Genomic DNA, 26,139 nt, shown 5'->3' with positions numbered 1-26,139 from the left:
CTATAGATTATCATTATACGACCCACCATTATTAAGTTATCCCCAGTCTATTGATTACAGTCTCCCACATTCACAACCACATTTGGATAGAAATTGTACAAATGTTATTTTCTATTTTATGGTGTTATGTGGTTTGTTTGGTTTGTATACAAACCCAGTATATTTGAAATACATGATTCCTATCACAGAGGTTGAGATTGATGCTGAGGAGTTAAGAAACAGGTCTAGGTTAGGAAAAGGATCGATAAAGACTCTAGACTGCTCTTATGGGTTTATGAGTGACTGGCTCTGTCGATAAATCACTGTTCTTTAAATGATGGTATCGTTAGCTTATATATTAATTGGTTCAAAACCACAATTTATAACAAATGTTTTTCAATTTTCATTGTCAAAAACTGATAATCATTAGTTTTATTTCATAACATAAGCTACAATAAGACTTTTTCTTATTCCTACATATATATGCAACCCAAAACAAATTATGACTGATCAAGTAATAATGAATAGACTAAAGTGGTCTAACAATCATTCATAAATTACACAGATTTCGATTAACAAAAAGATTACATTCATTCTCTAATATATATGAAAATCATTTGGTTATCACGCAAATAAAGTTTTGTTGCTATGCCATCTGATTATTTTCACAAGCTTCAAAAAGCAAAAAACAAAAAAATTATTCTCCATAATTTTCTACAATGATTTTGTTTCATTTATATTGAGTGCTTTATGTTATAATAAAATAAAACGAAAATATTCCATTAATATTTGAAACTAATGAAACTTATATTTGGAACGAAATTTAATTGCTATGTTTATTATCAAAAGGGGTGCGCACTGTTGAGGAATCCCATAATAGGACGAAATTGCCATCCAGTGATTCTAGGTTTTCTATGGTAGTTTAACTTCAATTGATTCATGATCTCAACTATTAAAAACTACTATAATATCCACAAAACCCCTCCTGATATTAATTAACATATGTACACTAGTGACAGGCTCCATGAGGTATTTCCTGGAGTTCTAGTGAGAAGCGGTGACCATTGGAATTCAACCGGGTCTGTAGTAAGATAGTTACTCACTGAAGACATTGGTGAATGGTTGCTCAATTTCGTGGATTGTTTGAAGCTAGACATTAACACCGTTGGATGCCGGCTCAATAGTCTAGATGTTAGGCGCTTACGCGCGAGACTGATAGGTCTTGGGTTCGAATCTCTCGAGGCAGGATCGTGGATACACACTACTGAGGAGTTCCATAATAGAACGAAACGGTCGTCCAGTGATTCTAGGTTTTCCATGATGGTCTAACTTCAATCGATTCATGACCTCAACTATTAAAAATATATGTTTGTTAAAGAGTCCAATTGCATGTTATGGATAAAATCCTTAAAATAAAAAATGGACTAAATAAAACTACATTGTTATAACTTGTGGATTTGTAATCAAATAATATATAACGTAATGATAACACCAAATTACAAAATAGTGACTTATCGACAGAACCAATGACTCATAAACCCATAAGAGCAGTCTAGAGTCTTTATCGATCCTTTTCCTAACCTAGACCTGTTTCTTAACTCCTCAGCATCAATCTCAACCTCTGTGATAGGAATCATGTATTTCAAATATACTGGGTTTGTATACAAACCAAACAAACCACATAACACCATAAAATAGAAAATAACATTTGTACAATTTCTATCCAAATGTGGTTGTGAATGTGGGAGACTGTAATCAATAGACTGGGGATAACTTAATAATGGTGGGTCGTATAATGATAATCTATAGTTCGAAATGCAGCTTACAATGGGAGGAATATGAATATGCATAGTTTAGTTAGTTAACAAATATACAATAAGCGAAGATGGATAGTAGCCAGCAGTGGAATACAGGACGCGCGTTTCGTCCTATTTGGGACTCGTCAGCTGGATGTACTTGCATCTCGGAGTTTATGTTCACTCTAACCAGGACTCGAACACAGTACCTTTCGCTCCAAACGCTATCATGTTTTCCACTCGGCCACTGAGTCCTGACAGCCACTTGCTTGTGCAATGTGGTGAAGTTTAAATTCACTTAGTATTGTTTGTTTGAATCTTCCCATTGATGTTTTTAGGACCGCAACTGGTCAGTCTCTTATTGGCATATCTACATATTGTGCATATTGCCTCGATGTAGCCTAAATATACAATAAAAGCATATGTATAGTCCATAAATAGTTCTCAACAGTTACCATTCATAATTCTCGTCGGGATATAACAAAATTCAGTAAGAATTTCAAAATGTATATTCTATAAGAATATTTCGAAATTAGTTAGTAGTAATTCTATAGTGTATTTTTCTGTCTGACATAGAAATTCATTGACAGTATTTCCATTAAAATGTATAATAAGATACATTTTTAGATAGTATATTGTACGTTTCATTATTAGATTAAACTCTAGGAATCTGTAAAAAGACACTTGTAAATCCAACGAATTAAATCTTTCTCACCGACCGTTTTTGCTTCATTGGAAATTCTTATATTTATCAAATAGTTGGAATATTTAAAGAAAAAAATGTTGGAAACGAACGATTCAACAGTTATAACAAATACAATAAATGATCTTTATCTGAGTTGATGTTCACTCTAGGACTCAAACATAGTACCATTCGCTCCAAACGCCATAGCGTTATCTACTCAGCTACTGGGTCTTGATAACCACTCGCTTATGCAATGAGGTGAATCTTAAATTCACTTGATATTGATTACTTGAATCTTCCGATTGATACTTAGGACTGCAATTGATCAGTCTCTTATTGGCATAAGTGCATAGTGTGCATATTGACTCGATATTGCTTTAATTTACAAGCATTTTAAGCAAAGATGGGCAGTAGCTAGCAATGGAATCAAGGACGCGCGTTTCGTCCCATTCGGGACTCCTCAGATGGATGTACCTTCATCTCAGAGTTGATGTTTACTCTGGGACATCAATTCAAGTGAATTCAACTACTAAGTAGTCCTAATTGTTAATACCATTACAATGATTATATCCAGAGTTGTTTAAATACATCTTCTGGTGTATATTATATAAAAGTGATGATACGTAAAGCAAAGAGTTTCTAATTCAATGCTTCATTTTTAAAACACACTAGAATATACATAATTATCAGAATGAGGGTTTGTGGAAATTGTAGTAATATATTGATTGAATTCATGAGCCAATCAGTGATTGATTTGTTCACAACTATTTTAGTTGTGTAACGAATGCAGCCAGGAAAATGCATCTCATTTATCGGACAGTGATTTTTATATTTATTTTGTTCATAAGAACTTTTTCATCTAATTTCGAATGTTTTGTCATCCCATTTTTAAAATTTTCATCTCAATATCTATTCGCCTCTAGGAGTATAGCAAGGCAGTCGAAAATAATTGATGTCTATTTTTTCAGAAGTTACAATTTCTTACCAAAGTGCGGATGGAACAGTCAGACATCAGCGACCCATTAATTTATGTATCACAAGTAAAATATACTACTAGAAACCAATTCAAAGAATAAAGTTGCGTCATTCAAATCTGTTTGACGCAATCAGCAATTGAAATCAAGTCATTGTTTTTCTAAATCAGGTATTTCATATCAATAACTGTGATCGGAATTTTGGGCGAAAGGTGAATTATTTTGTATTAGCAGCTACCCGTTTATAATGCAAATAAGTGACAATGTTAGTTGATATACATTTGTGATAAAAAATGATCTACTGCTTCTTTTGGTAGATGATTCAACTGATGATTCGTAGATTTTTCGGACTTTGAAACAGTTACGTGGAGTTTTATTACCTGAGCTGGATGGTTTGGTTGTGGAGCTTTAAATGTCATTTGTTGCACAGTTATTTTTGTTTATTTTATTGATTAAAAGTTCTTCATCCCATTTCGTTCAAATAAATGTTTGAAGTAAATATTTCCTTGAAAAAGCTTGGACCAGGTTGCCGGGCGAAACATTGGATTTACTTCAAATTCATTCGCTGAGATTTTACAAATATATATTATTTCCATTTAATGTCTTACATCAATTCGGCTCTCAAATACTGTGAAACTATTCGCTCTAATTTAGACGAAAGTCCTTATATAAATAAATGATTAGTTTTATAATGGCAATAACTGCTTAGTTTTGTTCTGAAAATTGGTATCAAAGGTAAATATATCTCGACTGATCACCTTTTCTCCAACTTATCAATGTAAACAACGTACAAATTACAAGCTCTATTGTCTCAAACGTTGTCATTGACTATACGTAAAAAAGCTTATAATCTTTGAACTTAGTTGTTTTCTATCACGTGTGATTAACATAGTAACATAATCATTCTGCACGTATCTGAAAAGCTCAATTGTCAGTTGTTTCACCTTTGTTGCTATCATGATCTATACGGCTAATATGACCTCGACCATAATCAAAACGTTTGTCAGTCTACTAAATTTCAACTAGAATAACATGTACATTCACATCAATCACCGGAATCTGAATACATTTCAAGGTAGTTAACTAAGCGTTAGACTATAAAAATAAACCGATTTGTGGATACTACAATATAACAGTTTATTCTATGGTTGTTATGTGAACTATATTTAATTTGACTCTGGTTATGTGTCGGATGACTATGGAGAAACTCTGGTAGGCAAGACGTTGAACATACTTAATTTTAGTTGCTAATATCATTAAAATAAAAACATATCCATATAAAGTAAGTTATAGGGAATTGGTACCTTATTAAGGTTTCATTTTTACAGGAGTTCTGGTGATTTACGAATGTTTCACTGGTTTTCGTTGAATAAACCTATGTATTATAATTATAAGCACGAATCATTTTAATAAAATGCCGTCTTCATCCCAGAATTTATCCATAAATTTGGAGACCACTCCCCATTCTAAAAACGTTTTAGTAGTACAAACTGTTGATAATAAAGTATTCTTAACTTTTTGATGGTTTTAAACTGCTACTATTTATCATTGCATTACGAAAGGATACATATAATTAAACGTCCGACTAGTAAGTTAAACTATGATTATTTGAACTTGACTTATGAACCTGAATGATGTATATCCATTAAAACCCCAGAAATTTAGGAAAAGATTTCTAACATTCAATTTCTTAGCATTGCCGAAGCATTTGCCACGCATTTGGAAGACTCAGAGCTATGTATACATAAAAAACCCGTGTGAATGCTTGTAAATTTTAATTTTAATTCTTATTCTTTTCTTCGTTCATAGCCATCCGCTTCACCTAAGTCTCTATAGATCTTTGATCCTCAAATAATTTGTTTCCGTTTCTAGAATCCCCCTGATAACAAATCCAATATTTGTTCATTTCACACTGAGCCTAACCCTCTCAGTTATAATCCTATGTCTATCTTCATGAATGGATATCAATCAAATTTAAAAGTTCCCTTCATTAAAATTGCGTTTTCGTACCTTTATTTTGCTTCACGGTTACCATAATTTACAAGATTTTCTTACCACCATTATTGTCATTATTATCATTTTGAAAAATAAGTATATATTCGCGATTATTCTACTCGGTAAGTAGATTCGCTGAAAAGGGAATTCATGTCTAAATCAATATTTCTTATTTTACGGATATACATCTCAAACCCCATCATGTCCATAATTGTTTACAAAAGGTTTATACTACTGATTTGAAAAATAAATAGTCTAAAACCTAGGGAAATATATTTTTTCTACTTGAAATCATGAGTTAATTGAAACTAGACAACCATGGAAAACCTGGAAGCACTGGACGGTCGTTTCGTCCTATTGTGAGACTCCTCAGCAGTGCGAATCCACGATACCGCCTCGAGAGATTCGAATCCAGAACCTACCAGTCTCGCGTCAGAGCACTTAACTGATAGACCACTGAGCCGGCATCCAACGGTGTTAATGCCTAACTTCAACCACATATTTTTCCATTAAACATCATTATCAACTTGCATAATGAATATAAAGTTAACGTATTTCATCATGTAAACTTAGGAAACAAATAGGTCGTACATATCTGAAGTCATGATATAAAAGCTCAGTAAGTGAATTTAAGATCGATTTTATAGTCGCGGCGTAATTACTTGGTGGAAAAAGCCTGATAAGTTTTATTTTATAACAGAGAAAGATTTAAGGTTTTATTATGAAACTTTTATTTACTTTTATTTACTAGATAAATTTCAAACTATTTTGGACGGGATACTTTTCATACTGAGGAAAACAAGATTTCACGACAGATTACATTCTGTAGAATACTCAACTAGTAGAGAGTGAGTTGAATAGAACAATATTGTAAATCACTAAAAGAACTAAGAACAAACCCTGATATTGTCTTGTTGAAGTCTGATAAAGGATCAGGCGTGGTTATCATGAACAAATGTGAATATAAGGGTAAGATGTTATCCATCCTCAGTGATGAAAGTAAATTCATGCCTGATGTTGAATTTGGAGATATTAACAAACTAGAGGGAAGAGTAAATTCAAACCTGCAAAAAATTGTTACACATGAATATTATTGACAAAGAGGAATTGAATTTCTTAAAACCTATGGGTTCTGAGTATCCTCATTTATATCTGAACTACCCAAAATTCATAAATTAAATACTCCTTTACGTTCAATTTTATCAATATGCCGATCACTCACACATAACCTAGTCAAATGACTAACAAAATTATTGGATCCTCCTATTCAAAGACGTTTATGTAAGTATTCTCTAAAGGATTCTTTTGAATTGGTCGATCTTTTCGGTGACATTAATATCAAAGGAAAAACTATGTGCTCATTTGACGTGAATGCCTTATTCACAAATGTACCTTTGAAAAAGACTATTGACATATTATATGACTATATATCTTTAAACAACCTTAAATTACCTATCTCTTTAGAAATTCTTAAAGATTTATTACTTTTATGTACTGATAAAGTTCAGTTCACTTCTGAAGACGAATACTTTCACCAGATTGATGAGGTTGCTATAGGTAGTCCGTTAGGACCATTATTAGCAGATGTGTTTATGGCAAATGTTGAAAATCTGTCTGAAGACTTAATCGAAAACGTGTCACTTTATAAGAAATATGTGGGCCATGTCTTAGTTATCTGTGGAAGAAAGGATGATATGAACTACTTATTGAATAAACTTAACACTATTCAAAACCATATCAGTCTCTCATGCGAAGATGAGAGGAACGACCAGCTTCCCTTCCTAGACATACTTCTAAGCAGACGAGAAGATGGCTCACTCAAATGATCCGTTTTTCGAAAACCGACGTGTACGAGCCAATACCTTAGTTACTATAGTTATTGCCCTGTGCAATACAAACGGGTTTTCGTAAGGTGCCTATTTAACAGGCTTGATCGTGTTTGCACAAACGACGCTATTGATGATGTTAAGTTGTTAAACAAGACATTAATGGGTAATGGTTATCCACCTAAATTTATCAATAGATGGAAAGCTCATGGTACAGTGAGACCTACTGTAGCCTTGATGGAAAAAAGGCCTGTCTACATCACCTTACCATTTAGAGGTGATTCAAATAGCCTTTTATTGAAACAAAGGCTTAAATCAGTCATCAACAAAACGGATTGTGCAGCGAAGGTCATTATCAAAGAAAGAACGAGGTTCATGCTTCATTCAAAACCTAAAAGACATGAAAACGATTGTGTCACATTCCACTGCGTTTACCAATTTAAATATTTGTGTGGTCACACATACATAGGGAGGAGCAATCGTGATCTGAAAATTAGTTGGTTGCAGAAACAAATACAATCAAACGACCCGCTAAGAGTAGAGGATAAACATCCATCATCCTCTATTGCCAAACATATTATCGAAACAGGTCATAAGATTGATTTAACTCGGTTTTTGTGGTATTGTATAAAAGTGTATAAGGGCGTATACTAAAGTTTATTGAAGCCTTAGTCATACGAAAATTCAACCCCCCTTTGTGTATTCAAGACAGTTTGTTCTCTCCTTAAACCTACCCTGGTAATATTAGCTTATTAGCCAGAGTGATTAGGCTTTAAATTGTTTTCTCATTATTTTTATTATTATTGTCCGTATCTACTCTTACCTCCCATTTCCAGTCTAGTTGACCTTTTATTTTTATATATAAATATTCTTAACAAGTATATGTGTGATCAGATTGTTCGAAATGTATTGCGCTAATATATCATCATATAGTTCTGATAATCTTCGTCTTCTTATTAAATTATCGATATTATTATACGATTTACCATTCTTCGGTTATCCCTAGCCTATTAATTGCTACCACCCACATTCACAGACACATTTCGCTAAATCTTGTACAAATGTTGTTTTCTATTTTATTAGTACGATGTTGTCAGTCTGTTTGGTATATAAACTCAGTATGTTTGAAATACAATGATTCATACCTCAGAGGCTGTTCAGGACTTAACTGGCTGGGCTAGGCAGAAGCAGGACCGATAGGTAATCTAGGCTGCTCGTACGGTTTCGTGTGTCACTGTTCCAATCGATAATTCGCTGCTCTCTGATTGGCGGTCCTATCACATCATACATTAACTAAGCATCCACTCGGCGACAAGCTATAACTATTGTAACTTGATTGGTGCTATTTCATAACAATACAGTTTATACTGCTAATTAATTAATTTAGAGATGCGAAATCCGAAACGATTGTTAAACAGTTTCTGTATAACAGAAAAAGTTTATAACTGAAAATTAAGCTGATTGGTATTGACAATCGAGACGAAGGAACGAATATAAACAAACAATAATACTGTGTGACTTATTCTAATCCCCAATACTAGCAAACAGGAAGTAATATAGATGCAAGTAGACACATATTGATTAAATGTGATAGACATGTATAAAAAGTAGAATTGTCTATGGTATCACTTGAAATTGCTCACAAGTAGAGAGCTAATAAAACGTCATTCAATTTTAGATGATTTTACGGTCACATATCTAGTGATTCTAAGTACCTAAAAAGTCTGTAGCAGTTACAGGAACGAATTATATCTCAATGTAAGTTATCATGACTGAATATAAGCTACATTGATATGTAACATATATTCAAGAAAAAAATCACGACTCTTCGTATTCACATTTTAGAAAAGGAAGTTGTTATTAAGTTGGATTATATCTTTTAATAGAAAGGAGAACTGAGCAAATGTTAGAACTGCGGAGGCATCTCACCATCAGTACCTGGAAAAGTTTTAAATATAGCGTTGCTCAACCGGAGGAACGACTCTGTAGACGTCCAACTTCGAAATCAACAGGCTAGATTTCATAGAGATCGGTCGTGCGCAGACCAAATCACGAAACTACTGATCATCGTTGAACAATCAGTCGAGTGGAACCCGTCATTTTACATCAACTTCCTTGATTATGAGAAGGTATTTGGTAGTGTGGAGGGGAGAACATTATGGAAACTTCTTCGAAACTTTGGTGTACCTGGGATAATCGTCATTATCGTCCAGAATTCATACGATGGACTACATTGCAAAGTGGGGCATGGTGGACAGCTGACAGACGCTTTCCAAGTAAAGAGCAGAGTCAAACAATGCCGCTTCCTCTCTCGATTTCTCTTTCTTCTGATGGTCGACCGGACTATGAAGACCTCGACATCTGAGAGAAAACACGGAATACAATAGACAAATCAGAATAAACTAGACGATTCAGACTTCGCAGATGACCTGGCCCACCTATTCCATAGATGCCAACGAATGCAGATGAAGACAACTAGTGTAGCAGCAGCCTCTACATCAGTAAGCCTCAACATACACAAGGGAAAAGGCAAGATCGTCAAATACAACACGGAGAACACCAACCCGATCACACTTGATGGAGAAACTCTGGAACCTGTGGAAAGTTACGAGTGTGCGTGTAGCATCATCGATGAACAAGAAGAAGTTGATACCACCGTCAAGACGAGGGTTGACAGAGTAAGGACAACATTCCTACAATTGGAGAACATATAGAACTGTAAACAGCTGTCAACCAATAATAAAGTCACAGTCTTCAATACGAATATCAAGATAGTTCTACTGTACGGAGCTGAAACTTGGAGAACTACTACAACCAACATCAAAGAAGTGCAAGTATTTATAAACAATTGTCCACGTAAGATACTCAATGTCAGTTGATCGGATGCCATCAGCAACAGCCTACTGTGGGAGAGAACAAACCAACTTCTAGCTGAAAGGAAATTAGGAAAAGATGTTGGAAGTGGATAGTACACACATTGAGGAAATCACAAAACTGAATCACGAAGCAAGCCCTACCTTAGAATAGTGAAGGGAAACGGAAAAGAAGAAGGCCAAAGAACACACTGTGTCGATAATTGAAAGGAGACATGAAAAGGATGAATAGCAACTGGAAAGAACGGGGAAGGATTTCCCAGGACAGGGTTGGATGGAGAATGCTGGTGCGCAGCCTATGCTCCTCTACGACAGGTAACTGGCGTAAGTATAGTAAAATACATAATGTTCATTTGCACCATGTTACTCTAGAGGAAGTAGTGTCTAAAGCAAATTCTAACAAACGTCAATTCTAGAGCCATGTTAAACTGTAATTGTATTTCGATTTAAAGACATTATGGGTTGTATGCAGCTAATGAGAAGCAGGTATATATAAACAGTCAATACTTCACAAGTGACAATCGTCTGGAAGCATATTTTATTGAAGACTAACATAATGACTTAAAAAATATATTACGCTCAAAAGTAATAATCACAGAGTTTGAAAGAGGAAAATATTATGTTGATTGTTGAGAATTATATGACAACAACAATTAAACATCTAGAATATCGTAATAATCAAATGAATCTTTATTATGACAAGTATATAAACCTGGCCCATGTTTATCCTTGATGATTGTGAAGGAATCAATCACTTGACCTTTTCTTTCCTTTAAAAATATGAAAAATAAACACAATAATCGTTAATCATGAACTACAGTTAAGCTGAATCATTCATTATAAAAGCCACAAAAACTCTGATCAAAAGAAAAGATATTTAATCTTAAAAGGTAAACACAACTGTTTTGTCTGATTAAGGTCAGTTTTATTAAACGGTTGTTCATCTACACGTTTGGACATTACCCTATCAATTATGCAGTTTACATATTATTCCAAGTTGCTTATTATTTCTATGAGTAGATCCTAAATAAAAAAAATCGATAGATTACACCTTCCTGGCTAGAAGACCGAGTGTGGATTATCTTACATAATAAAGTCATGAAGTACTTGACAAGATATCGTTATAAACAAATAACATTTAGAATAGTTTTCCCAAGTAAAAATGTAGGACAGAAACTCTTGCTTTACAGAGATTCGTATTGTTTGCATGATTGGATATTTACAATTTACCACGATGATAGGAAACTCTTATGTCAGAAAGATACTAACGATCACCTTTAATGTATCGTTTGTCACATGAAATAGTCACGTAAACAGAACTGATTTTGTCGTGACAGGAATGCTTAGTTTTGATCATAAAAATCTATTCACTGCAATACATTAATATATTTCAGATTTTTAAGTTCTTCTCATCATGGTTCGATACGAACACTTTTGAAAATTTCATTTCCATACAAATGATTAACTAATCATAAGCAAATATGGATAGTGAATATCAGTTGAAACCAGGACGCTGGTTTCGTTGTATTTGGAACTCGTCAGTTGGATGTATCTGCATCTTTGAGTTGATGTTCACTACAGCAAGGACTCGAATCCAGTACCTTTCGTTTCAAACGTCATTGCGTTGTCCAGTTGGCTACTGAGTACTGATGGCCACTTGCTTGTGCAATTGGGTGAAGTTTAAAGTCGCTTGGTATTGTTTGTTCGAATCTCTCCATTGATGTATGGGACTGCAACTGATCAGTCTGTCATTGGCATATGTGCATACTGTGCGTATTGCCTCGATATAGCTTTAATACGCAAGCAGTCTAAGCATAGATGGGCAGTGGCTAGTAGTGGAATTCAGGATTCGCCTTTCGTCCTATTTGGAACACATCAGCTGAATTTACCTTCATCTCGGAGTTGATGTTCCCTCTGGGACTGATTTCTGTCCTGCATTTTTACTACCGTGAACTATCCTAAATGTTATTCGTTGCTTATAATGCTTGTGAATTAAAGCAATATCGAGGCGATACGCACAGTGTACACATATGCCAATAAGAGACTGATCAATTGCATTCCTACACATCAACTGGAATATTCAAGTAAACAATACCAAGTGAATTTAATCAACTTATTAGTTGAAGGTTTATTCGAAGCTCAACTAGTTCTTGATAGAATTCAAACTATTAATTATCTGTAATTGATTGATATTTAATTATAATAGAGAAGAATTGATCATTCTACATAGATATTACTTAAATGATAACAAGCTATTTTTTGAGAAATTGGTTATTATTCAAACTGTTAGTTTTTCAAACTTCAGTAATAATAATACAGCTGATGTTCATAGTTATAGAAAGTAAATCTTCTACTCTTATTAGATAAACTTACCACTCCCTGAAATTCTCATGGAATAAAACGTTCTTTGTGTGTTCTTGGAGATTCTTTGTATAGTATTGAAGCATAATGTGATCGAACTAATTAGCTCGAATTAAGCTGTTATCACTGTTAATTCAGTTAAGAAGTAGTTTTTTTTGGTACATTATCCCTACATTAATAAACATATTAATAAACTTCCCAGTACGTTATCCATTTGACTCAAAGTTCGATAGAGTCAGTCAATAAACTTGGATTTAGCTACAGTTTACTTCATATTACAGGGACTATTTCAGGTTGCCAACTAAATGATTGTTTCATACTTCCAACTCGATATATCAACCGATAGTCACCCTACATTGTTATTTGTAAAGAAACATAAACAAACTGTTATATTCCCGTGGAGATTTATGAATGGTAACTTTGAGAACTATTTATGGACCAACATGATATGTATATTTCCTATTGTATAATCGTTAAGTAACTAAACTATTCATATGCGTGTCCCTCTTATTATAAGCTTTATTTTGACCTATAGAACATTATTATACAATTCGCCATTCTTGAGTTATCCCCAGTCGATTAATTACTGTTCCCCCTATTCACAGCCACATTTGGCCAAATATTGTACAAATGTTATTTTCTATTTTATGGTACGATTGGTATATAATCCCAGTATGTTGTGAATAATGATTCATATTGCAGAGGCTGTTATTGGTATTCTGGACTTAATTGGCTGGGCTAGGCAGAAAGTAGGACCGAGTAGTACTCAAGACTACTCATACGGCTTTTGTGTATCATTGAGCGATCAATAAATCCATTGCTCTCTGATTGGCGGTCATATCACGTTCATATATCAAATAGGGCACACATACTCACGCACGCACATGTTATAACACAAACCACAACATGGTGGTCTAGCTTCAATTGACTGATGCTTTCTACTATGAAAAATACTAAATCTCCACAAAAACCTTTCTGACAAACCACAACAATTTGAGTATTTTAAATAAATAAGAGAATAACACTTACATTTTCCACTGAAATTTGTTCAATTTCTAAATGAGTAACATTACGTATCGTCATTCTAGTATATCCAAAATCAGTTGTACGAAATGCTGACCAAGGTTTTCCACCATAAATAAATGTATCTTTACCTTCATCTGATCCAGCAGCTCCACTGACAATATGTACTGGAGCATCTGGATTTTCATATGGATTTTCACTTGTTGTAGAATTACAAACCTAAAATATAAACATTTAAACATTGATACTATTGAAAAATGAATCAGTATTATTAATTCAATTGAATTATATAAGACAAGAGCCATATGTTAAGTTATCAGACGAACAAATGGAACAGTTTATTCTAATTATATGAACATTATAAAGTATACCATGTGTTGAAAATACTGTCATTGTATATGGTAATGTTAAATATGTAACCATAGTAACGTAAGTGAAGTATTTATTGAAAAATATTTAGTTGATTATTGAATATAATAACTAGTTTATATAAACATCAAAGAATTTAATCAATATAAGTAATATATTTATATATAAGTAGTATATAAGTAATTGTAGATTACATCATGTTTAAAGCAATTAGTCCCTTTGATAAATTTCGATAATGTAATAAGAAGGCGAAGATTATCAGAACTATGTGATGATATATTAGCGCAATACATTTCGAATAATCTGATCACACATATACTTGATAAGAATATGTATATGTAAAAATAAAAGGTCAACTAGACTGGAATAGAGGGAGGGGTAGGAGTAGACAAGGATAATAATAATGAGAAAACAATTTGAAGCCTAATCACTTTGTATAATAAGTTAATAATACCAGGGTAGGTTTAAGGTGAGAACAAACTATTTGTAGACATTAACACCGTTGGATGCCAGCTCAGTGGTCTATCGGTTAAGGGCTCTGGCTCGAGACTGGTAGATCCTGGGTTCGAATCTCGCGAGTGCGGGATCGTGGATGCGCACTGCTGAGGAGTCCCATAATAGGACGAGTTGGCCGTCCAGTGCTTCCAGGTTTTCGATGGTGGTCTGGCTTCAATTGACTCATACTTTCAACTATTTTTGAATACACAGAGGGGGTTTGAATTTTCGTATGGCTAAGGCTTCAATAAACCTTAGTATATACACCCTTTTACACTTTTATACAACAGCACAAAAACCGAGTTAAGATCAATCTTATGACCTGTTTCGATTATATGTTTAGCAATAGAGGTAATATTAGCTTATTATCCAGAGTGATTCTGTTTCAAATTGTTTTCACATTAAAAGACTAATATATTTGAACGAACAATATTCTTTTCGATAAATTCTCCTCAGGTTCTACAATTATATATCCAAATTAATAATCCGAATAGTGGCCAGGTTAAAGGCAAATTACATCGTTTAAAGCATGTAAATTTAGGAATGTCAAACCAAATAGAATAAATTTGTTAATGTTGATATGACCCATATAGAATGTTAACTTCAATCTGTTAAGTGAAAATTGAATATCTGTGATCAGAATAAATATAGATCAGATAGGGTGAGAGAGATATGATAGTACAATTACAATTCGATCAAGTGGAAGATTAAATTGTGTGAAAAATTAGTACAACGCAATAAGGAGGGATCGATGCGAAGTGAATGAATCATATATAGGGGGGGGGCTAATAATGATGTTTAACCAATAATAATAATAATAATACAAAGATTTGTGAATAAAGATAAGAGAGACAATTATATTTGACTACGAAAGGTCGTAAGTATAATGGTCAAATTAGGTCATTCAATAGCTAAGATTACTGTTGATTAATTGGCCTTGTGGTTGGCCAAGGGAGGAATAGGGGTTGGAGATATTTCATCTGTACGCATTATTTTTATTATTATTATCCTTGTCGATTCTTACCCCCCATTTCCAGTATAGTTGACCTTTTTAATTTTCAGAGGGGGTTTTGTGGAGAATTTAGTATTTTCACAGTTGAAAGCGTGAGTCAATTGAAGCCAGACCACCATCGAAAACCTGGAAGCACTGGACGGCCAACTCGTCCTATTATGGGACTCCTCAGCAGTGCGCATCCACGATCCCTCCTCAAGAGATTCGAACCCAGGACCTACCAGTCTCGAGCCAGAGCCCTTAACCGATAGACCACTGAGCTGGCATTTTTATATATACATGGTCTTAACAAGTATATGTGTGATCAGATTGTTCAAAATGTATTGCGCTAATATATAACATAGTTGTGATAATCTTCGACTCCTTAGTACTCTATCGAAATACATCATGTTTATTAATAATATTTAACTGATTGATTAATTTATAAACAAACACTTTATTAAGGAACTAGATTTATCGGACATAACTACATGCACATTGAGGAAAAAGATAAACAGTTGAAGTCCAATACAACAAAATGAAATACATACACACATCAGAAAAACTTTTGTGGAGATTTCAGTCCAACTATAAAATTACTGAAATCTCCACAAAACCCTTTCTAATAATAATCATATGCTCATTGGTGACTGAGTTCAAAAGATATTTCCTGGAGTTCTAGTTAAAAGCAGTAACCAGTGGAGTTCAACCAGGTCTGTTGTGAGATAGTAACTCACAGAAGACAATGTTGAACGGTTGCTCGATTTCGTGGATTGGTTGAAGTTAGATATTAACACCGTTGGATGACGGCTCGGTGATTTAGAGGTTAAGCACTCGAGTGTGAGACTGATAGGTCCTGGGTTTGAATCTCGCGAGGCGGGATCGTTGATGCACACTGCTGAGGAGTCCCATAATAGGACGAAACGGCCGTTCAGTGCTTCCAGGTTTTCCATGATGGTCTAGCTTCAATTGACTCATGATTTCAACTATAAAATATATTATATAATCATTGAGTATTAACTTTATTCACTATTCAGCAATAAGACCATATATCATTTAACCGCAATCATTAATCAGTTCTACAGTTACAAATGTTCATCTATTGATCCTCGTAGCTTAAAAATTTTTCTCGGTTTAATAGGATCTTTGATGTAAAAAGATAAAAATCATAGTTCAATATAGTGTTAATCATTATATCACTTAACTGAGGAATAACAATACGCTTTAAAACAAATATTTCTAAAGCAAAGATGGAGGGTGGCTCGCAGTGTAATTCGGGCCGCACGTTTCGTTTTATTTGGAACTCGTCACCTGGATGTATCTGCATCTTTGATTTGATGTTCACTCCAGGACTGGAACCTAGTACTATTCGCTTCAAACGTCATCGCGTTGTCCAATTGGCTACCGATTGCTGATAGCCACCTGCTTGTGCAATGGGGTGAAGTTTAAATTCAATTGGTATTGTTTACTTGAATCTTCTCATTAGTGTAAAGGACTGCGATTGATCAGTTTCTTGTTGGCATATGCGCATCCTATGCTGATGAATCCAAAATAAGACGAAACGCGCATCCTAGATCCCAGTGCTAGCCACTTTTCATCTTTGCTTAAAATGCCTTTGACTTAAGGCAGTATCGAGGTGATCATCCCGCGATCCCCGTATGCCAATAAGAGACTGATCAATTGTTGTCCTAAACAACAATCGGAAGATGCAAACAAGTATTATTTATTACTGAAGACTTATGGATCAGAAAATATTGGTAACCAAACTTTATTGCTTAAACTTTAAAATGTGTCATATTGAGTATATCAAACCTGTTGAACAGTGTATTCAACTTCAAATTTCATTTTTATATAACCGTTGAATTTATAGATGTGACAAACTCATGGATAATTCCATTCTTAACGACAAAATGTATTCCATGAAATTGCACACCGTCCACCATTATCTTTAGTGAGTTACTACCTCACAATCTACACGGTTGAATTCCACTGGTCACGGCTTCTCATTAGATTAACAAGATTAACACCGTTGGATACCGGATCAGTGGTCTAAATGTTAGGCGTTCTCGCGCGAGATCGAAGGTCCTGGATTTGAATCCCGCGAGCGAGATCGTGGATGCGCACTTTTGAGGAGTGCCATACTAGAACAAGACAGCTGTCAAGTGCTTCTAGGTTTTCCATAGTGCTCCGGCTTTAATTGACTCATGAATTCAACTAATAACTCAATACAATCTCCACAAATTCCTTTCCTGATAATAATAGGATATATTGTTAATGACCAGTTGGTTAGCTATAATGACGAACGTATTTGATCAAATTCTATCGATAAAGCTGCAATGTAAACATTAGTTTAAATAGCTCAAACATGATGAGCTTGAAAATAATACGGAGCACAAATTCCCTTAAAACTGCAAATAATTCATGCTGAAGAATGGTTAATAACACGAAACTTAGATCAAGTATTGCTTGGCAATCAATTACAACCGTTATATATATTTATATATATGTATAAACTTACGGTTCTGTTGTAAACTGGCCAAAATCTTTCATATGAGTGTTCATGACCAGCAATGATTAAATCCACACCATACTGATAAAATAAGTTTTCCAGTCCCATAAGGTATACTCTTTTATGATGGTTAGGTGATATGTCGAATCCAGTGCGTACAATATTATTCTCAAAATCACAATGCATTGGATCAAAATTATTTGAACAATACATTGGTCTATGACCTATTACAATAATCCAAGGATGATTTTTCCGATTTTCTGGTTTATTCGCTTCCTTGGAAGAAATAAGCGCGACAAAACTGATTGTCAAAGAACTACGAAGAGTGAAATCATACACTGATGAAAATCAAATATATATATATGATAAACAAACATTTCACTTCAAAACTCTCGCAAATGGAACACAAAATATTAAAGTTATTTTTAAATCAACATGATAAATGATTGGTAACCTTTTTCTTGGAAGTCAAACAATTTTACAATGAATCTAAGAGAATTGAAATTTTATTTAGTTTTAATGGCTTTCAGTAGTCTGAGGATATTAAGTCCGCTATTTTTGAATTTTCAGAGTTTTATAGTTTACACGAGAGGCTGCCTTTATTTAGGCAAACTTTGAAAACTAAAAAGTGATAGACAGCTATTTCGTTCTGATGTCGGACTAGTCACAAGTGTATATATATGATTCACTGGAGAACAAATCCACCAAGCTTGTAGTGCCGTGCTTCGTTAATCGTTCACCCTGATAACCGTTATAATACCAATCTAAACGGTGCATCAAATCAGAAGGTAAAGAGAAGCGGCAACTACAGTTTTATTGAAAAAATGACGCAGGTCAGAAAGCTATCAGCACATGAGTAAATATCAGCGAGCGAAACAAAAATGACACACATTGGAGATGGCGTGTATGCCAACCCATTTTAATCAAGCGTTAATCAATATTTCTAGTCAGACAAGAATAAATGACAGACATGTGATAAATAGGTTAAGAAGTGTACACACACTACGCTCATATAAAAAATAGTCAGGATTAATGAGTGAATAATTAACAAGGTGAAAACAAGACTCATGATGGACAGGTGAATTGGCTTGTTCAGAAGTTAGAATAAGGTATATGGGCTTAATATTATATCAACCGACACTACAAGCTCACCAGACTTTGATCTAACGATGTACATAACTAACTCTATTCGATTCATGATGTTGCGCAATTGTCTTCTATTTACTATAGTAGAAAACTAACTCACACCCGATGGGTTTGAATTGCAACAGTCACAGATTTTCATTACAACTCTTAGAATTAAGTCTCAAAATTTGTCACTGGTAAACATATGATTATAGTCAATGCAGAGAGAATATGAGAATTGTTCATATAGACAGATCATATAAACGTGCAAATTCACTAACTAACTCAAAGAGAACCAAGTCCTCTTGAAATATTTGAAAGGGTAGTAATTTGAGATGAAACTCATAATGATTATAGTGAAATATTTCTAACTTTAGTAACCTACTGTTGTACAGATTCATTTGTCTCAAAATCCATATATATAAAACATTCTGGCAGACCTGAGAGATTTATATTTAACTAACTGTTTCAGGGGTAAAATACTCAAGTTACATTCTGAAAGGTTAGAAACTCCATCAAGAATTTCTGTTAACAATAAACTGTTTGATTATAATCCCAGTATTCATTTTGCTTTTCTAATAGAATTGCTAACCAAACGGAAAAATTACCGATTGACAAAGATGGTGGTATATCAAAATGTTATGTCAGTCACAGACAGTGAGTTTCTCAAGTGTTTAAAGTAGCATGGAATTTACCCATCTGTATTAAATAATTTTATCTTATTTATTGATAAGGCTGATTTTTATCTTTGTAGACTTAATCTTCTCATGTTAGTCATTAGTCGGTACTGTACAGCTGTCAACATATACATGAAAATTCTATTCAAGTACATTACGTGGGTTTTTATCGACATAGTTCTGTGACCTTATTGCAAATTCGGTGGTGAGAATCAAATTAAGACTTGGATATAAGCACAATCACAAATCAAGTTATTTATTAGTCTTCATGACTTAAGTTGTGTTATTAACTATCTTAGTGACTAATTACCCCAGTATTCAGTGACACATATATATGTATTCAAGCGGAATTCCATAAATTAACCATTAACTTATTAAGCATAGAATTCAGAATATATGCTTTTCGGTGTAAAAAAAATATACCTATTCAAATGGAGGCAAAATCCGATTCACACGTCCTCGTGCCTCCTAGATTATGGCAACCATCCCATGTACTAACGTGAGCGGTAATGAGGGTGGTAGAGATCGGCCTAACCAATCACTCTACCAATACCCGAAAACGATTACGAATGCTACAAAGAGTCATTGCATAACTATTGAGGGTTCAAAAGAGTGGTAAAAATGAGTCTGCCCAAACAAAAGCAAAAACAAAAAGAAAATCAAAAGGTTGTGAGTGTTATGTAATGGTTCTGCGTAAGGAGTGCAGAAACAGCTATCCCGCCCCGGTAGTTGTGTCGTGTTTCAATGTAGCACTCTTCTCCAGAAGGGCCTACTAGGCTTCACCATTCTTTATGACTGGAAGGAGTACCTATTCAAATAATCATAATCCAATTATAAGTGTGCCATTTCTCTAAAGTGTGATGTTCCAAAGCTTATTTTTGAAGGTAATATTCAGCTCATTTAAAAGAACCGAAAATAATTAACAAGCCACAAGTTCGACAGAAATAATTGGCGAGACTATAATTTATGGACTAACCAATCAGTTATAAAACATCTTGGATTTTGCAGTGAGTCTCATTCATATATTTGGATAAATAAAGTTTTGGCATTATAGCCAATGCCATTTCGTGATAATAACCCTAAATATACTTCCTAACTTTACCCATTAACTGTGAATACAAATCCTAATTCCTCACATTTATTTATGACACTCATTTAGCTGTATGTAGGTGGATATTCTCAAAGTCATTTTAGTATCGCTCAAAGGTCGTCCACAAACTATAATCTCGCTCATATTATTGTCAGGCTCAAAAAGTTAAACTTTTGATGAAACTCATATTTTCGTTTCAGTTATATTTACCGGCTATTTGGTTTGGTGAGTTAAATTGTCATAGCTTTGTGTGAATAAACTTGTTTTAATTTCTATTTCATCGCAATATTATATAAATTAAGGATTCACATTATGCTTCCAAATAGACTAGAATGCTTTGATTGATTTAGTTTGAACCATTTACTAAATATTTACTCTATACATAGTATATAAACACACTACCAATAAATTCATTTCGTATTATTTGTTTGAATCTTCCCACTGATATTTAGGACTGCAATCTATCAGCCTCTTATTGGCATATGTGTTATTGTGTCTATCGCCTCGATATTGCCGTAATTCACAAGTATTATAAGCAAATATGGCACAAACAAATGGCTATCAGGACTCAGTAGTTTAGTGAATAACGTGATGGTGTTTGAAGTGAACGGTACTTGGTTGGAATCCCGGAGTGAACATCAACTCTGGGATGTAGGTACATCTAGCTAACAAGTCACGAGTAGGACGAAACGCGCGTCCTGGATTTCACTGTTAGCCACTATCCATCTTTGCTCAACTCAACAGAATTTGTTATGAATGATACAATGTCTTGACTTTTTCAAACAGATTTGCGGATTATATTTTTTGTATGCTTTCAAAAAGCATAATGGTATATAAAATAAGATATATTTCATAATGAAATATTAAAGGAGATTAATCTTACTAGTAAATCCTTATACAACCAGTCATATTGCATCACTAACGTTTTCCATCCATAAAATAAAAAGTAATATAATTCACTGGAGAATGCCACAATATGCGCAGGTCCAACGTTAAAACTAAAAGTATATAGAATACGTTAATGTGTTTCTTATAATAATATTCAACATGAAGGCAAATGAAGGTAAATTAAATGTGTTGTTAGTCAATGTAGCAAGCCAATCAATCTCTTGAACTTATAAGAATTCAATTATCTTTATAAGCTTTTCCTGGAGTATAGAAACTCAATGAAAGTTTCACCACCAAACCATCCAGCTTAGAGAAGATCATTAGAAATACCTCAGTACATAAAAAGATTATTTGTTAACAGTATCTATGTCTTTTGTTAATTTCACCTCTGAACTCTGTCTTGTATATGAAGAATACAGAAATTCCATCGTTACTTGTAATTTCTTGTTTACTAATATTTAGTACTGGCTGGAAGGAACCGTACTTTTGCTATTATGTAAAGTTGAATTAGCTTAACATATATGTCAAACATGCGCACTGACAAATAGTTTGTAATTGTTTTGTCGGTTCATATACCATGAAGATTATCATAGAGGATAATATGTATATGGACGTTTGTGTTAATGAAGTGCCTGAAGTTATCTTAAAAAGTGTTTACCATTAAATTTCAGAGCTAACAAATGAGCAGAATAACTATTTTGTCTTCTGACTTATACTATTTAAAGGATGTTTAAGGGAGATTATGAGACTGACTTATTCTGTGTTTATTTAACTAGCTCATTTTTATTTATTTCACTAAATTTACATAACACCTACAGATCAAAAGTACTTTTACTTGATATTTCAAAGATGACATGGTCAATGTCTATATTGTGTAAACTTTAATAACTAATGGTTGTTTTAGTAATAATGAAATGTTCATTTTCAAATCATTAAAACGTTTACATTACTGAGTCCTAATTACACTTTCATCCACTATATATCTACCATTATACAAATACATTTGTATTTGGATCGAATTTCAGTTTTATATAGTTAAGATCATGAGTCAATTAAAGCTAGATCACCGTGGAAAACCTGGAAGCACTGGACGGCCGTTTCGTCCTATTGCGGGAATCTTCGACAGTGAGCATCAACGATCCCGCCTCGCGAGACTCGTACCCAGGACCTACCAGTCTCACGCACGAGCGCTTAACCTCTAGACCACTGAGCCGGCATTCAACGGTGTTAATATCTAACTTCAACCAATCTATAAAATTGAGCAACCATTCACCATTGTCTTCAGTGAGTTACTATCTCAAAACAAACCTGGTTGAACTCCACTGGTCAGTGCTTCTCACTAGAACTTTAGGAAATATCTCTTGAAGTCAGTCACTAGTGAGCATATAATCATTATTAGAAGGGCCGTCCAGTGCTTCCGGGGTTTTCCATGATGGTCTAGCTTCAATTGACTCATGATTTTAACTATATAAAATCAATTATTAAGGCAATGATAACAATTGTACGGATTATATAATGTATGTTTTTACCAACAGTTCAAATAAGAAAACAAATAATTTTACATTCTAGGTAAGTCTTGGGTTTAGTACTTTTTAAAATACTATGTCCTATACTGGTTGGTCTTTTAAACCATAAATATCAGCTCTCTAATCAAATGTAAAATGTAATTCATTAGGGTGACGAAGTATACTGTTGAAGTGTTTTATATGGGTTATATTTACAGTTAGCAGAAAGTGTTGAAATAATATACCTTCTATCTTTATTTGTCCACGATTTCGGTGAATTTAAAAGGGATTGGAAATAATAAGTTGAAAATTCCCTTAGTGAATTAAGACTTTTTAAACATAAACACTTTAAGAATGTATCCCGTGGAGAATTATGAATGGTAACTCTGAGGACTATTTATGGACCAATGTAATATGTATATTTCCTATTGTATAATTGCTAAATAACTTAACTATTCATAATTATATTCCTTTTATTATAAGCTTTATTTTGACCTATGAACTATTATTATACGATTTACCATTCTTGAGTTATACCCAGTCTATTGATTACTTTCCCCGTATTCACAGCCACACTTGGCCAAATCTTGTACAAATATTATTTTCTATTTTATGGTACGATGTGGTCAGTTTGTTTGGTATATAATCCCAGTATGTTTGTGAATAATGACTCATATTGCAGAGGTTGTTATTGGTGTTCTGGACTTAACTGGTTGGGCTAGTCAGAAAGCAGGACTGATAAGTACTCAAGACTGCTCATACCGTTTTTTGTGTATCATTGCTCTGATCGATAAATCACTGCTCTCTGATAGGAGGTCATATATATCAAACAGGGCACACGAACGCACACTCACCCAATCGATATAACAAAGAATTGCCTAACAACAGTGCCATGTACGAATATATGAATAATACTTGCAATGTGAAAGACTCATTTACTTAACTTCTAAGAATGAATAATCAAAACAACAGCAGATTATCACACTTCCCAAAACCGGCAGTAATTTACTGTCTCAATCTCCTCATGTATGTGCTAATAACTTTTCAAATCAATTTATTGGTGTCAACTTCTCGTTTTTTTCGCCATCTTTTTTTAAATTACACTAATAGCACCATACTGGAGTCGATTTTTATGAGTTTTTTGTTATATGTTATCATCTTATCATCACTGCCAAAAAAAGTAGCTGACCTTTAAACATATGGGTTATCCAAAATGTAATACTACTATGCCATACATCCAATTAGTACAATGATAACGTGATCAAAAGGTAAAATTAACTCATTTAACTAATAGTAGACTTTACAATTAGAGAATTCATTTCAAACATAAACACTTTCAAAGTAAACATTCATTATTGTAAAAACAAATAGATGATTTTGATGGAGTTTTATTCTCTGAGCTCCATCAAAATCATCCACTTGAGCTACAAATCTTCTCTAGCATCACAAATGGATGATATAGACCATTATGATTATTTTTTCTTTATTGTATGATAACAAAATCTGTAGTGCCGTGCTTTGTTAATCGTTCACCCTGATAACTGTTATAATTCCAATCTTAACGGTGCATAATATCAGAAGGCAAAGAGAAGCGGCAACTAAAGTTTCATTGAAAAATGACGCAGGCCAGAGAGTTATCAGCACATGAGTAAATATCAGCCAGCGAAGTAAGAATGACATGCATTTGAGATGGCTGGTAAGCCAACTCACTTTTACCAAGCGTTAATCAATATTTCTAGTCAGACAAGAATAAATGACAGACATGTGATAAATAAGATAAGAAGGCTAAACACAACACAATGAATAATTGACAAGATGAAAACATGACTCATAATGGATAGGAGAAATGGCTTGGCCAGAAGCTAGAATAAAGTATATGAGCCTAACATAACAACCGATACTACAAATCTGAAAAAGAAAAAAACTGTCCAATGCAAAATATCACAATCCATTTATGGGATACTTACATCTTGATATTTTTGGATCATAGGCTTGGTACGTGCTGAAAAGTTTTCTCAATCAATAAATTGATAAAGAAAAATGTCTTTAGGAATGAATCAATTATCGGTTTTATTACAAAAGTTTCTGTTTATATCACCAGAAAAGATCCATGAATAATCATATAGTAAAGTTAATTTGATTTCTCTATTGTTTGAGGAGGCCTACTCAAATATCCGGATTACCTGTTCTTGCCATCTAGATATATCGACATCGAAGAGAATGAATATTATTCTGAAGTCGATTCGTAAACTGCTGACATCTAGTTGGAGATCACTCAATATTGATCATGTGGATCAATCAAGAAATAAGAAAAGGAAACTTGTTGAAATACTTTGCACTGAGAATTCTGTATTGTACCGGAAATATAATATTAAATAAAGTCATTCATAATAATAATAGGTACCCTACATCTGTAGCGTCAACATATTTTTAACATCAAAACAAACGATTACACATACAAAAGGACTTTTGTCTAAATTAGAGCGAATAGTTTCACAGTATTTGGGCTCCGAGTTGATGTAAGACATTAAATAAGAATAATATATACTTGTAGAATCTCGCGAATGAATTCTAAGTAGATCCAACGTTTCGCCTGGCAATCTGAAAATATCTTCCTTGAAAAAGCTTGAACCAGATTGCAAGGCGAAACTTTGGATATACTTCGAATTCATTTGCTGAGATTCTACAAATATATTATTCCTATTTAAATGATTTCAGAGACCAAATTTCAGTCTTAATGTGACATTAACGAAACATTGAAAAAATAATATAAATTAGCAATTTGTTCATTCGTATTGATAAATTTTTAGTATCATTGGATAACAATATTGATCTACCTATAAAATTGTGATTCACCATCTCCTCCAGGCATTGTGAATCTTGCTTTGTAATTTGAGAAATTACTAAAAAAAAGAGTTTTGATAAAAATAAACTAGTTACCTGTTAGATCATAAAAACTTATTTAATTATTTTAAGGA

General features: G+C 33.7%; 1 protein-coding gene across 1 annotated transcript in view; it reads right to left on the bottom strand.

Annotated features, from left to right (window-relative positions):
• Positions 1–10,683: 10,683 nt before the first annotated feature.
• The window catches only part of Smp_140610 (acid phosphatase-related), a gene marked incomplete at its 5' end in the record, with an annotated part of 29,035 nt that continues 13,579 nt past the window's right edge, over positions 10,684–26,139 (bottom strand). The window contains 5 exons of the mRNA XM_018792384.1: positions 10,684–10,898; positions 13,519–13,731; positions 17,886–18,152; positions 21,652–21,766; positions 23,730–23,860. Of these exons, the coding sequence (XP_018644223.1) occupies positions 10,782–10,898; positions 13,519–13,731; positions 17,886–18,152; positions 21,652–21,766; positions 23,730–23,860 (843 nt within the window). The 3' untranslated portion in view covers positions 10,684–10,781. The remainder of the gene's footprint in view (positions 10,899–13,518; positions 13,732–17,885; positions 18,153–21,651; positions 21,767–23,729; positions 23,861–26,139) is intronic.

This window comes from Schistosoma mansoni (assembly GCF_000237925.1).
Source record: "Schistosoma mansoni, WGS project CABG00000000 data, supercontig 0321, strain Puerto Rico, whole genome shotgun sequence".
In the NCBI taxonomy this organism is placed as follows: domain Eukaryota; kingdom Metazoa; phylum Platyhelminthes; class Trematoda; order Strigeidida; family Schistosomatidae; genus Schistosoma; species Schistosoma mansoni.
This window is presented reverse-complemented; position numbering and strand designations above follow the sequence as displayed.